This window comes from Carettochelys insculpta, chromosome 4 (genome assembly GCF_033958435.1).
Source record: "Carettochelys insculpta isolate YL-2023 chromosome 4, ASM3395843v1, whole genome shotgun sequence".
Classification (NCBI taxonomy): Eukaryota; Metazoa; Chordata; order Testudines; family Carettochelyidae; genus Carettochelys; species Carettochelys insculpta.
This window is the reverse complement of record NC_134140.1, coordinates 58,008,701-58,020,833: the sequence shown is the minus strand read 5'-3', so window position 1 is coordinate 58,020,833 and position 12,133 is coordinate 58,008,701. Positions and strand designations below refer to the sequence as shown.

Sequence of the window (12,133 nt, the reverse complement as noted above, 5' to 3'; positions counted from 1 at the left end):
GAATCATGAGATGGGTCATTCTCTGGTGGATGGTCTGGAGAGTAGGCAATGGATCATGGACAAGAGGATTGGGGAAAAAAGTGCTGCTGTTGACATTCAGATGGGTGAGCTGGAGGTACTATCCATGAAGAGGGAAATGATTAAATAGTTATACCTTTATATGTTAACTCTGGGTTTGTCCAGAATGGTTTCTCTATAAGGGCTTTGGAGGAATTGATACACGAGTGTACACAAATAGGTTACCTTGAGAGGCGGGCTTTGTATTGAACACTGAGGGACTGTTTCGTGGGGAGGGGAGGGGAAGATGAGGCAGGGCACCTGTCATGCCATAGCCTACCGTTGAAGGGATCAAGCTAGGGAGCCCCAGGCAGGGTTGCCCTATGACAGCCCCTCTACTCGATCACTTAACCTACCACTAAAGCTGTGTCTACACGTGCAAAAAACTTCAGAGTAAATGGCCCTTTTTCAAAAAAGCAGGAGCGTCCACATGTGTAAACCCGTCTTTTGAAAGAAAATTGAAAGAACGGGGCTCAGACTTCAAAATCTGAACCCCGATCCTGTATCAGGAAGATCGCTCCCTTTTGAAATACTAAATCGAAAGGGTACACATGTAGACGCTCCACAGTCTGTTCTTTCGAAATACAGGTCCGCCATGGCGCCGATCAGCTGGAGGGCGGGGCTGCTCCAGCTGGCAGCAGCGGGACTCTACGGTCCCTGAGTTTGGCTGCCTTAAAGCCGCATGCATGGAGGAAACCTGTGGCAGGAAGCTGAGAGCGTGCTAGGAGCAGCCTGCACACGCATTCCAGCCTGACGCTCCAGCATCCTCATAGCCAGCAGCCAGCACTCCCGCGAGCCCCACGGCCCCCTCTCTGAGACCCCGCAAGGCTCCCAGGGCTCCCAGGGGGAGGAAAAAAAAGGGACCCCTCCTGGACAGAGCAGGAGCTGCAGGACCTCCTCAGCCTCTGGCAGGATGAGGAGGTGCTGCGCCACATGGGCGTGAAGCAGCGCAATGCCACAGCCTTCGGCTGCCTGGCAAAGGGGCCTCCACACCAGGGGCCACCTGGAGTGTACCACAGAGCAGGTACACTCCAAAGTAAAAGAGCTGCACCAGGGATATGCCTGGGCCATAAGAACATAAGAATGGCCATACTGGGTCAGACCAAAGGTCCATCGAGCCCAGCATCCCATCTGCCGACGGTGGCCAATGCCAGGTGCCCCAGAGAAGGAGAACAGAAGACAATGATCAAGTGATTTATCTCCTGCCATCCATCTCCTGCCCTTGTTCTGAAGGCTAGGGCACCATACTTTATCCCTGGCTAATAGCCATTTATGGACCTAACCTGCAAAAATTTATCAAGCTCTTTTTTAAAGCCTAATAGAGTCCTGGCCTTCACAGCCTCCTCGGGCAAGGAGTTCCATGGGTTGACTGTGCGCTGTGTGAAGAAAAATTTCCTTTTATTAGTTTTGAACCTACTACCCATCAATTTCATTTGGTGTCCCCTAGTTCTTGTATTATGGGAAAAGGTAAATAATTTTTCTATATTCACTTTCTCCACACCATTCATGATTTTATATACCTCTATCATATCGCCCCTCAATCGCCTCTTTTCCAAACTGAAAAGTCCCAGTCTCTCTAGCCTCTCCCCATATGGGACCCATTCCAAGCCCCTAATCATCTTAGTCGCCCTTTTCTGAACCTTTTCTAATGCCAATATATCTTTTTTGAGGTGAGGAGACCACATCTGCACGCAGTACTCAAGATGTGGGCGTACCATAGTTTTATATAGGGGAAGTATGATATCTTTTGTCTTATTATCGATCCCTTGCCGCATCTGCCGCCATGCAGAAAGGCATGGTGACGTCCTCCGCCATGGGGATCTCCCTCTGCGGGATGAAGGTGCCAGCCCCCATGCGGCGGCAGAAGCCGGAGTTCCGGAAGACGCAGGCATTGTGGGTGTGGCCAGCCCAGTCCACGTAGAGGTCGGTGAACCGGCCTCTTGTGTGCACCAGGATCTGCAGCCCTTTCGGTTGATGTACTGGCCGGCGCTGTGTGGCGGGGTGCAGATGGGGATGTGTGCGCTGTCCAAAGCGCTGATGCAGTTTGGGAAGCCCAGGTCTTGGAAGCCAGTGACAGTGTTGTCCACATCCCCCAAGCAGATGACCCTATGGAGCAGCATCGTGTTGATGGCCCTGATGACCTGCAGAGGGGGAAGGGGGACACATGCTCTAGTGCTTGTGTGGCAGCCGTTGCCCCCCGCCTCGGGCCCCATTCTGCCTGCCTCCTGTCCGGCCCCTGGCCTGTGCAGCCCCCACCCCCTCCCATCCAGCCCCTGCCCCTTCCGGCCCCTTACAGGGGTGGGTTCCCCTTGCCCCAGCCCCCCTCGCCCACCCAGCCCCACCTTACTTCCATAAGTACAGCCCCGACGGTGGCCTGGCCCACCCTGAACTGCTGTCCCACGGAGTGATAGGAGTCCAGGGTGGCCAGCTTCCAGATGTCAATTGCAACCCGTTTCTCCAGGGTGAGGGCTGGCCGCATGCAGGTGTCGTGGTGCTGGAGTGCGGGAGTGAGCCAGTGGCAGAGCTCCTCGAAGGTCTGCCTTGACATGCAGAAGTTCTGCAGTCACCTTTCCTCGTCCCACTCCCCTAGCACCACGCGCTCCCACCAGTCGGTGGGTCCAAAGGCATCGGGGCACCCAGGGGGTGCCCAGCGTTGCCCTGGTGGGGGGAGCCCTGTGGCCCCAGGGGGACCACGCAGCCACCTAATGAGCTCGGGTGCAGCTGTGGCGAGGGTGCACAGAACTGCCAGCAGGGTGTCCACGATGAGGTCGTCCTCCTGCAGGAGCTGTCGCTGGGCCTCCATGGTGGGCACGAATGGGCTCTGCCGGGCTGGGACAGGCTGGGTAGCACTCGGCTCATGCGGAGGGGAGGGCGGAGGAAGGGGCCCTTTAAAGGAGGCGGCTGGCTGCGGCCCCGGAAGGGCTTGTGGGCGATGGGACCCTGTCCGTGGCGTTTCCTGCCTCCCTTCTTTTGAAAGAGGGCTTGGAGCCTTGTGGACGCTCTCTTTCGAAAGACCTCGATGGCACTTCGAAAGAGCAGATTGGAAAGCTGATCTGAAAAATGGCAGCGGGTGCTCGCTTTTGATGGCCGCTTTTTCGAAAGCTGAACTTCGATTTTCACCCTTTCGAAAGGGTGCTTACATGTAGACACAGCTTAAGGATGTCTAGGTGCAGTTGCCTTGGCTGAGGTATCCAGAGAAGAACTTATGCATTCATATGGAAATGCCAGTCTTATCTGCTTAACAACTGAGGCAGCACAATTATTGCTGGTACCTCATTGCTGGTGCCTCATTCTCCAGTTTGATGTCATATTCGTATTTTCTTTCTTCCCATGAGATTCTTCAGAGTCTATTTTGTTTCCTCTTTTCTGTCACTTATTTCACATACTCCCTGGACTTCTCTTGTGTCCTGGGGTTGGCAACCTACCAGTGGAGTGGTGAGCTTGCCTGAGGTGAGCTGTGTGTCCAGGTCTTGCCCAGGGGCTCTTGTCAGGAGGTGTAGTAGAGAGCCGCAGAGGAGCCAGCCGGTGGCAGCATCTAGAACCACAAATGACTCCTTAAAGAGCCGCAGGTTGCCAACCCGTGGCTTAGCTAATGGATAGCTTAAAAATGCACCTGAGGGATGTTAATACATGGTTGCCTTACAGTGTTGTGAATTTGTTTATAAAATGTTGAATTTACTCCATTGCTTTCTAGATCAATAAAAGACCATATTCTTAAATGATCTTTTTATGCTGTGGCAGTCAATAAAATCATTTTTAATATGTTTCTAATAACGAATGCCTTTGAGAAGTGCAAGTACAATTTACTGTGTGCGTGGGGGTGCGAGCCAGGAATTGAATGATGTCATGAAAGACTGAGAAAATATCTTATTTTTAATATGAAATTCAGAGGTAAGATGCACTCTTTACTGGAGCTGGTCAGATATTTTAAAAAGTGACTTGTAAATAATTTCATGAACCAATATAGCAAGTCCAGCTTGCAGTTATAGTCAGGTGCCAAGGATTTTTGAAAATGTTTGTGTTTGAAAAGTTGGTATTTTAATGTATTTTTGCAAGAATGATCATTTGTGCCCCAAATACTTTATTCATACTGCTCATTATTTTATGTTTAAAAGGTTTTAGTCATCCTGTTAGGTGTTGGAAACAACACTACCTGGCTTATATGACCAATCATACACCAAAACCAGAGAGCTGTGAATAGCCATGCAGTGTTGCTTCCAATGCCATTTAGCACAACGATCATTCTTGCAAAATAAAATAAAATATCAACTTTTCAGACATGAAAAGTTTCACAAGTCCTTGTCATGAATATAACAAGCTGAAATTAAGAGGTAACATGTACTCTTTATTAAAGCTGGATCTGACCTGCAGGGTTCTGGGCTGTCCCCTTTCCCTCACCTGCAGTGGGAAGCTGGTGTTGGTACAAGAATCTCAATGAGGGGGTGGGTGCCACAGGGCTGGAACACCAGCCTGGGCTCCTCATTGTGTGAGTCAAGCCCCAAGTCCCGCAGCCCACCTGCAAGGTGGCCTCGGACCACTAGTGGTCTGCAGACTTTACTTTGAGAACCAGGTAAGGTCTCAGTGCAGAAGGAGCCAATAGTAAGGAAGTGGTTAAGGAAGAAAATTTTGGTGGAGCATAACAGATGAAACTGGAGGGAAAACTGAGTTTGAGACCCAGGTGGGGTAGCTTATGCCACAGGTGATGTGTGGGTGGTAGGCACAGGAGGTCACATGCACCCCCAGTGTCAGACACTCCCCATACTCACTATCAGCACTGTGCCACTTCCAATGGGGGTGGGGAATGCTGCTCCTTGGAAGGGGGGGAACTCCCCCACACGCACCAGAAATGGTGCAGTGCTTCTGCAGGAAGAGGTGGGAGTAGGTGGAGCAGGGATGGGGGAAGAGAGTGCCATAGGCGGAGAAGAGATGTGAGGGAGAGGAATATGGGTGCAGCAGGGTGGGGCATGAGTCGTGTGAAGGCATGGCACAGATGAATCGGGTTGAGGAGCGGGCAGGGTAGGAGCACATGGCTGATTCCCCCCCGGAAATCCCTCTATTGGTTACCTGTGGCTCATGCAAAGCCTTTTAAGAATTAGGAATTTGAATGTATGGTAGAGACAGCAGACTGCAGTCCCAATAAGTGAAAAGTGCATTGAATTCCACTTGCTTAATCCAGCGTTTAGGAATCTGTGGTAAAAGGAAAGAAATATCAGTCTTGAGTATCTTCTCAATTATGTGAGATATGCACCAGTGTAACTCACCATGCTTACCACTCTCACTAACATTCAAGTGATGCAATTGTCAGACTCACACCAATGAGAAGAGAAGAAGAAAAGAACAGGACAGAGGAAGGTGAATACCCTTTTGTCTGTGCTCTGAAGTTTTCCTTGCACAGCCTAGCAACCCTATATGTTTAAAGCCCCATATTAAGCAGAGAAAAAGATTTGATTGTTGTAAAACGGTGATTAGATATTTATTAAAAACCAAGTTTTAAATCTTCAGCAGGTGTAAAGTGCTGTAGCTACATTGAAATCAAAGGAGTACTACAATTTAGCACCAAGTAAGGATCTGTCCCAAAGACAGAAACAATGTTGACATTGTGAGTTCCCATTAAAAGTAAATATTAAAGTCAGGCAAACATTGCATGCAAAATAATATTTAACACACTTGGAAGTTCTGTATTTTTTCCACAGCAGAACACACATATTATTCAAACAGCTAGAACTACACATACAAGAGCAGCTATTGTGCTTTCAGGTAAATGGCTTCCATTATTTTATTTGCCATCAAAACAAAGATTGGTGGTAGTCACAACAATGATGTGTGTTCATCTGGTTATGCATTGTGTTATACTTCTGTCATAAACATTCATTTGCTGTGCCTAAAATTCACAGCATAACCTTTTTAGAAGTGAAGGATTTTGACTTATTCAGTAAGATTTCATATTTTGCTAAAATACTCAGGTTGATTTCAATGCCTACATTTAGATTGAAAAACCCATCTGGAAATAATTGACTAGTGGAAGATGGTCATTTTGGTAATATTGACATTTATAAATAGCAGGCCAGTTTGGTGCTCAATTTCATCAAATGAACATCCTGAGTAACTCCATTGGAGACCCAAACAGAATTTGTCGTAATATTTATAAATTGAATTCACTATTGCAGTCATACACACGGTATGAAACGTCTGCGCTATTGTATATATTTCAGAGCTCTCAATCTAATTATATCCTGTGACTTTGCATGTTATTTTTAACTGGCTGACTGACAGAAAAATGGCAGGTAAATCACCTAGTAATGTGTATGTCTTCCACTTTTTCAGATAAATTGCAGCCCATGTAAATTATATGCTAAAGAAATATTTTGATGTACTTATTTTTTAGGATGCTTTGGACTTATCAGATCTTTAATTTCATTTTCTTCTTCACTACAGTTTTTGGTGGTAAGTTTACACATACTTCCTAACGTGCATATAGCATAGTACAACTATTTTTTAAAAAAGTAAAGTTAAGTGGAATAATATTTATGACATCCTGAACACTTCAAGGCAAACTGATGTCTATTTTGATACTCAACCCATGTTGAGTAGTACCTCATTCAATGAGCAATCTCATTGATTTCAAGGGATGTACTTAATGTTAGTATAGATTGTGTCGCAGGCCTGATTCTACTCTGTTACACTGGTGTGAATTAGGAGTAACTCCAGTATAACACTATTATGAAACCAGTGCTAGTGAGAATAGAATCAAACCAATGACATCTATCTCTGAACACTTGTTCAAGACTGTTTGCTGCAGCTGATGAGGGAGTAGCACAGTTCCTGGGGGTAGGGGCTCTAAGTTGCCTCTTTTGATCCTGGGCTGGCTTTCCTCCTGGCCAGCCACCCAATGTAAGTTAAACTGAAATCTGTTATAGCTTGTGCTAGCTGTCAAGGGATGTGTATAGCAGTAGGAGAGTGCTGTGGCTTTCCAGGGTGTGAGGATGCCACAGTCAATCTTCCTTTCTCCTGGCTACTGTGCCCTTCCCCCCTACTCCTCCCCCAGTTAGGCAGGAGTGAAGGTACAGTTTAAGGCTGGTTCAGCCAAGCAGCCATATTGAAGAGTGAAATTTGGCCTAAAAGTCAGCAATGTATTTTTAAAAAGCTTCGGTCTGACTTACACATTGCTTTTGTATAACACTTTTGTGATACCTGATTACTAAATGGAAAAGTGTATGGTAATAAGTGTGAATAACTCTGAAACTATTTATCTTACTGTACCTTATGGTTCTGTTGAAATAGCTAAAAAGTAGCCATCAGATTAAAGTTCAACTCTTGCATGCCTTTTTCAATGTCAGCATGTGTTAATGATTTACTTCATTTGATTGGGAAACATTCCATCATGTTTCCACAATGACCGCGACACCAATGAATTAGGCGAAATATCAAATATGGTTTAATGAATTATCTATTTTCACACAGGATGGAATTAGATAATAAATCAGTTAGCGAGAAGAAATTGATAGATTCATTTAACATTTTTAAATGAATGTATTATGTGGAAAGTAAGCTCTGGAAAACTAAGCAAAGAGATGCACTTAATTTTTGACAGTTTGTGAAGACCTTGCAAATAACCAAAGTAGCTGGGATAGTAACCCACTGAATTTCTTTTAAAATGTGTATTTTCACTGATATACATAACCACCTAAAATATGTTTTGCATTTGCATTAATGGGGCCTACATATAATATATTGGGGGAAAAATGGTTTTAAAACCCTGGACAAGATTAAGTTTAACTGAGACGGGGATTTTTAAAGGGATTAAATTTAATACATTTTTGACTAATTGTTTTGGATGTGATTTTCAATTCGATGTGAGGGCTGTCAAATAACAGAATCCATTGACAAAATATATGTCACTGGAATTTCCTCCCAGTCTCTACAGAACTGAATATTTCCTCTTTACCCAGTGCTTCTTTTAATAGTAGGAGTATATCTTGAGAAAAGAACCTCTTATACAGACCTGAATACACATAGCAACACAAGCCACATAGTGTATTCATCTCCAGACCTGCACTGTGTGCTTGTTCAAAAACTGAGGTCAGGTCTTTGTTAGAAGCACTGCAGTGGCACAGTGGCATTGATGCAGCTGTGCTTCTGGTGAAGATGCTATGTGCCTAAGAGGGGAGTGCTGCCCTGTGGGATTACTCCATCTCCACCAGAGGTGGAAGCTATGTTAGTGTGTTTGGGGCGGGGGTGTCTCTTGCCAGTGTAACAGCAATCCTGATTGTACCTAGGTCCATCTAACTTGCATTGCACAGGGGTGTGGTTTTTTCACATCTCCAAGAATCATAAGTTAGAGCTGAGGGCAGATCTACACTACCATTTAAATTGACCCAAGACATACCCCTCCACTGACACATATGAAGAGATCATTGCAGCCTTTATTCTATTATTCACACATATACTCTATGTTGATGTGTTTGGCTGTGGGAGAGTTCATACATGCTTGCTGATATGTGCCTATAAATCTGAAGGCATATTATTGCTCTTTAGCTTCTCTACAGCTCTTAAACTTTTCCTTTTTCACTTCACTTCAAGTTCAGTGTCTAATTTTTTACTTCATTTTGTCCCTTGGCATAAAGTTGGCAAAACTAGCTCCTGGAGGAATTAAGAGAAAATAGAAAGTGCATCAAATGTTGGGGCCCAACAGAGTTTTGCAGGTTTTCACCATCTCAGAATCTGCCTCCAGGATTTTGCCTTAGCCCTCATCTGGTCAACTCACTGTGTGAGATTATACCACCTGCGATAACACCAATTAATGCATTTCACTGTTCTAAATCAGAATGCATAACTCAGACCTATGAAAATACATACTTCCAAGGAGGAGATGTGTCTGCAGTTTTCACACCAAACCTCGAGTACTGTCGAATAGTGTGTACCTACCATCCTAGGTGTCTGTTGTTCACTTACCTTCCATCAACATGGACCAAAGAGCCTGCAAAAAGGTAATGTCATGTCACTGTAACAGAAGCAGAGTTTTCTGTGCTGATATTATCTAGAAAATGCTGCAGTGCGCTTAAAGGAAGAATGCAATGGTGGTGTTCACAGTATAAAAACAAGTCGTTTTGGATAATATGCTCATATTTTTTTAGAAATGATTATCCCAAGTATCATTTCCCAAAGCAATGGAATTTGAACTTCCTCTTAGTGAAAGGGAACCACTTGGGCATCCCTTTAGATCTGCAGCATCTTATTAAAGGCCTACAGAATCTTCTGCTGGGACTCCCTTCCATATCTAAACCATTGCAGCTTCCCTCCCAGTGGGGTGTACTTCACACCCTGGGTTATAGCACTAGTTATTCCAAAAGGGATTATGTTAAGACTCAACCATACCATCCACAACACAGTGAGTTACTCTAGAGATACTTTGCCTCCCTGAACCTGGAGTCCCCATATGAGTTCTAAGCACTGCCAAAAAAAAATGGAACATTGATTAGGTACTGTGATCCAGCCTTAAGATTTCAATTCTGTAAGCATTTGGCATCTGGATATTAGGATGCTGTAAAATTTGGGAATGCCTAGAATGCTTCACCTCAGATCACCCTTTATGCTGGAAGGGATCAGGAAAGGGCATGTTAGCGGACTCCATAGCTGCTGCCTTTAGGTTGTTTTAATACTTCTTGCACCTGAAGAGACTAAAATGGGGCTGAGAAGCTAGCTCTGAAAGCATATTTTGCTCTTTGAGTGCAGAAACAGAATACCCTACACAAGTTATTTCCCATCTTTTGGGATTATCTTTCCTTACTAACCCTGCTTTTGAAATACAGGTTTACCTGCTTCTTGAAAGACAGTGATACTGAAATGTTGCCAAAGGTGGTCATGGCAGGTGCAATTTCTGGACATTCCTTCAAACACTGTGGCACTCTAGTCCAGGGTAAGATGTCGTTATTTGCCTAGGCTATGTCTACACAGTGTGCTGCTGCTGGCAGGGTCATGCAAATGAGGGCACTCGACAATGCAAATGAGGCACTCATTTACAAATCGTGTGCCTCATTTGCATACTCTTATGTGATGGCTGTCCTGGCAGAGGCTTCAGTCAACACAAAACAAGCCATGTAGATGGGGTTCTTTCAACCAACCCCCTGCTTGTCGACAACCCCAATCCCTGACAAAAATGAGGGATAAGGGGCTGTTGACAAGGAGGTGTTTGGAAGAAAGAACCCCATCTACACAGCTTCTTTTGTGGTGACTGAAGCCTCTGCCTGTTCAGTGGTCATGTGAGAATATGCAAATGAGGCACACGATTTGGCTCTCAGCTAAGGCTGTAGAGCAGAGACTTTGCTCTCCCTTGTCAAGGGTTTCAGTGCCTCTGGGATTACGCCTGTATAAAAAGTAAGGTGCTACTCAAGTAACAAACAGCAGCAGAATTAAGTGAGCAAGGTTGCTTCATGTGAACTGCCGAATCTTTTGACATGGTTAGTATAGAATGTCTTCAGAACAGTGGTTTGTTTGCATTCCCCAGCTTGCAGCAAGGATGTTCATGCAGGACTGGATATGCAAGGGACAAATTATAATATTACTACGGCTGACAGCTACCAAGAATGTCAAAAGAGATGCACCAATGACAACATCTGTCAATTTTTTACATATTCTTCAGAAGCCTTTCACAGTGCAGACTTTCGGTAAATAACATTTTAACTCCTCTAATTGAACAGCAATATGGCTTAGCGCTGTAATTCACAGGCGAAGTTTAAGAAGGGGAAAGCTGTTTAAGGAGGTGGCATTTACATTGCATTGTCCTGTTTGAAATGTATAATTTAATCATGAATGTGTTCCTTTTTCTATTAAAATCAGGTCTAAACTAATGGGTAGGAAAAGGTCTGTAGTAGTCTAACTTGGATTTATTCATGGGTGGTAAGACCAGAAAGGTATCACAGTATTGGACAGTCTAAAATGTCCCAATGCATATTTTTTTGAGAAATATACCTGAAAGTTGGACCTTTTAAACAGAGCATTTTATTTTTTTCCTTTTCCCAACACAACACATCTATGTGGTTATTTACCAACATACATTTTTAAGACTTTATTATACAAGTAACTTAATGGAGACAATAATAATTTTCTGCTAACAGGAATACCATGCTGTTTAATTAGCTCATGCTTTAAAAATGCTACAGTATAAATTGTAATATAAATTACTATCCCACAATGCACACCAAATCTTACAGTAGCTTTGAGTCTGTAGCTCTCAATATCTCAGATTTTTAGGCTCAAAGATCTTTGCGAACTTTTTAAATTCATAACTATTATGACAAGGTATCTGGGCTCCACTTCTCCAGTATTTGGATGAATATTCCTCCTTTCCTTCCCACGCATGTAGGCTGGCTGATGGGGGAGGGGTGGAGGGAGACAACTGCTCCAGGACCTGGTGTTTCAAAAAGGGGCAGGGGCTCCCAGTGGCCACTGCTGCTACTCCAACAGCAGCTGCAGTTGGAGCCCTGAGCTCTTTAAATCACAACTGGAGCCCCAGGCAGCATGCTCCATGTAGTGCTGAAGGGCTGGTTGGGTTGGGGGGGGGGGGACGCTGGCGCCCATCTCCGCTCCTTCCATCCAATGGTCCACTCTTCCTGAAGCACCCCCACCCCCATTTTGCTCAGGAGACCAGCAATTCTATTGTACCACAAGGAATTCTCATTATCTTCCCCAAAATTCCGGATGTGGCTCAGTGCATGGTGTGAATAGGAATAGCTGTCTTCTGAGGATTAGAGGAAAACATTGTTTCACAGACCTACCCCACAAATTTAAGTCTTGCTCCAGTTAGGGCTATAGGAAGTGATTATAAAACCAGGTACCACGAACTGTTTGTGAATGTCTGTAGCATGTGATTTGAAGACGTTTTAGTATGCCAGGTCTTGCATCCATACAAGAGCACACTCTTCACATTGGTGTTAAATATCTGCAGTTTCATCTTCACAGATATTATTTGTGAATTCCGTATTGGATGGAGAATTTTGAATACAGCTGTTGGTTTCCCTGGCACTGATATCTTTATCTGTTCCTCCATCTCTGCTCATAGTACTCCCAAGTAGGTGAA

The 12,133-nt window shown here is 44.7% G+C and overlaps 1 protein-coding gene across 5 annotated transcripts in view; it reads left to right on the top strand.

The window, feature by feature from the left end:
• The window catches only part of LOC142012522 (coagulation factor XI-like), a 41,154-nt gene that overhangs the window by 13,805 nt on the left and 15,216 nt on the right, over positions 1-12,133 (top strand). For all 5 annotated transcript variants that reach the window (XR_012645382.1, XM_074992887.1, XM_074992886.1 and 2 more), the window contains exons 2-5: positions 6,443-6,501; positions 8,882-9,044; positions 9,867-9,973; positions 10,562-10,721. Coding sequence is in view for 4 of the 5 variants with exons in the window: in XM_074992887.1 (XP_074848988.1) it covers positions 6,444-6,501; positions 8,882-9,044; positions 9,867-9,973; positions 10,562-10,721 (488 nt within the window). In the remaining variant the exon portion in view is untranslated. The remainder of the gene's footprint in view (positions 1-6,442; positions 6,502-8,881; positions 9,045-9,866; positions 9,974-10,561; positions 10,722-12,133) is intronic.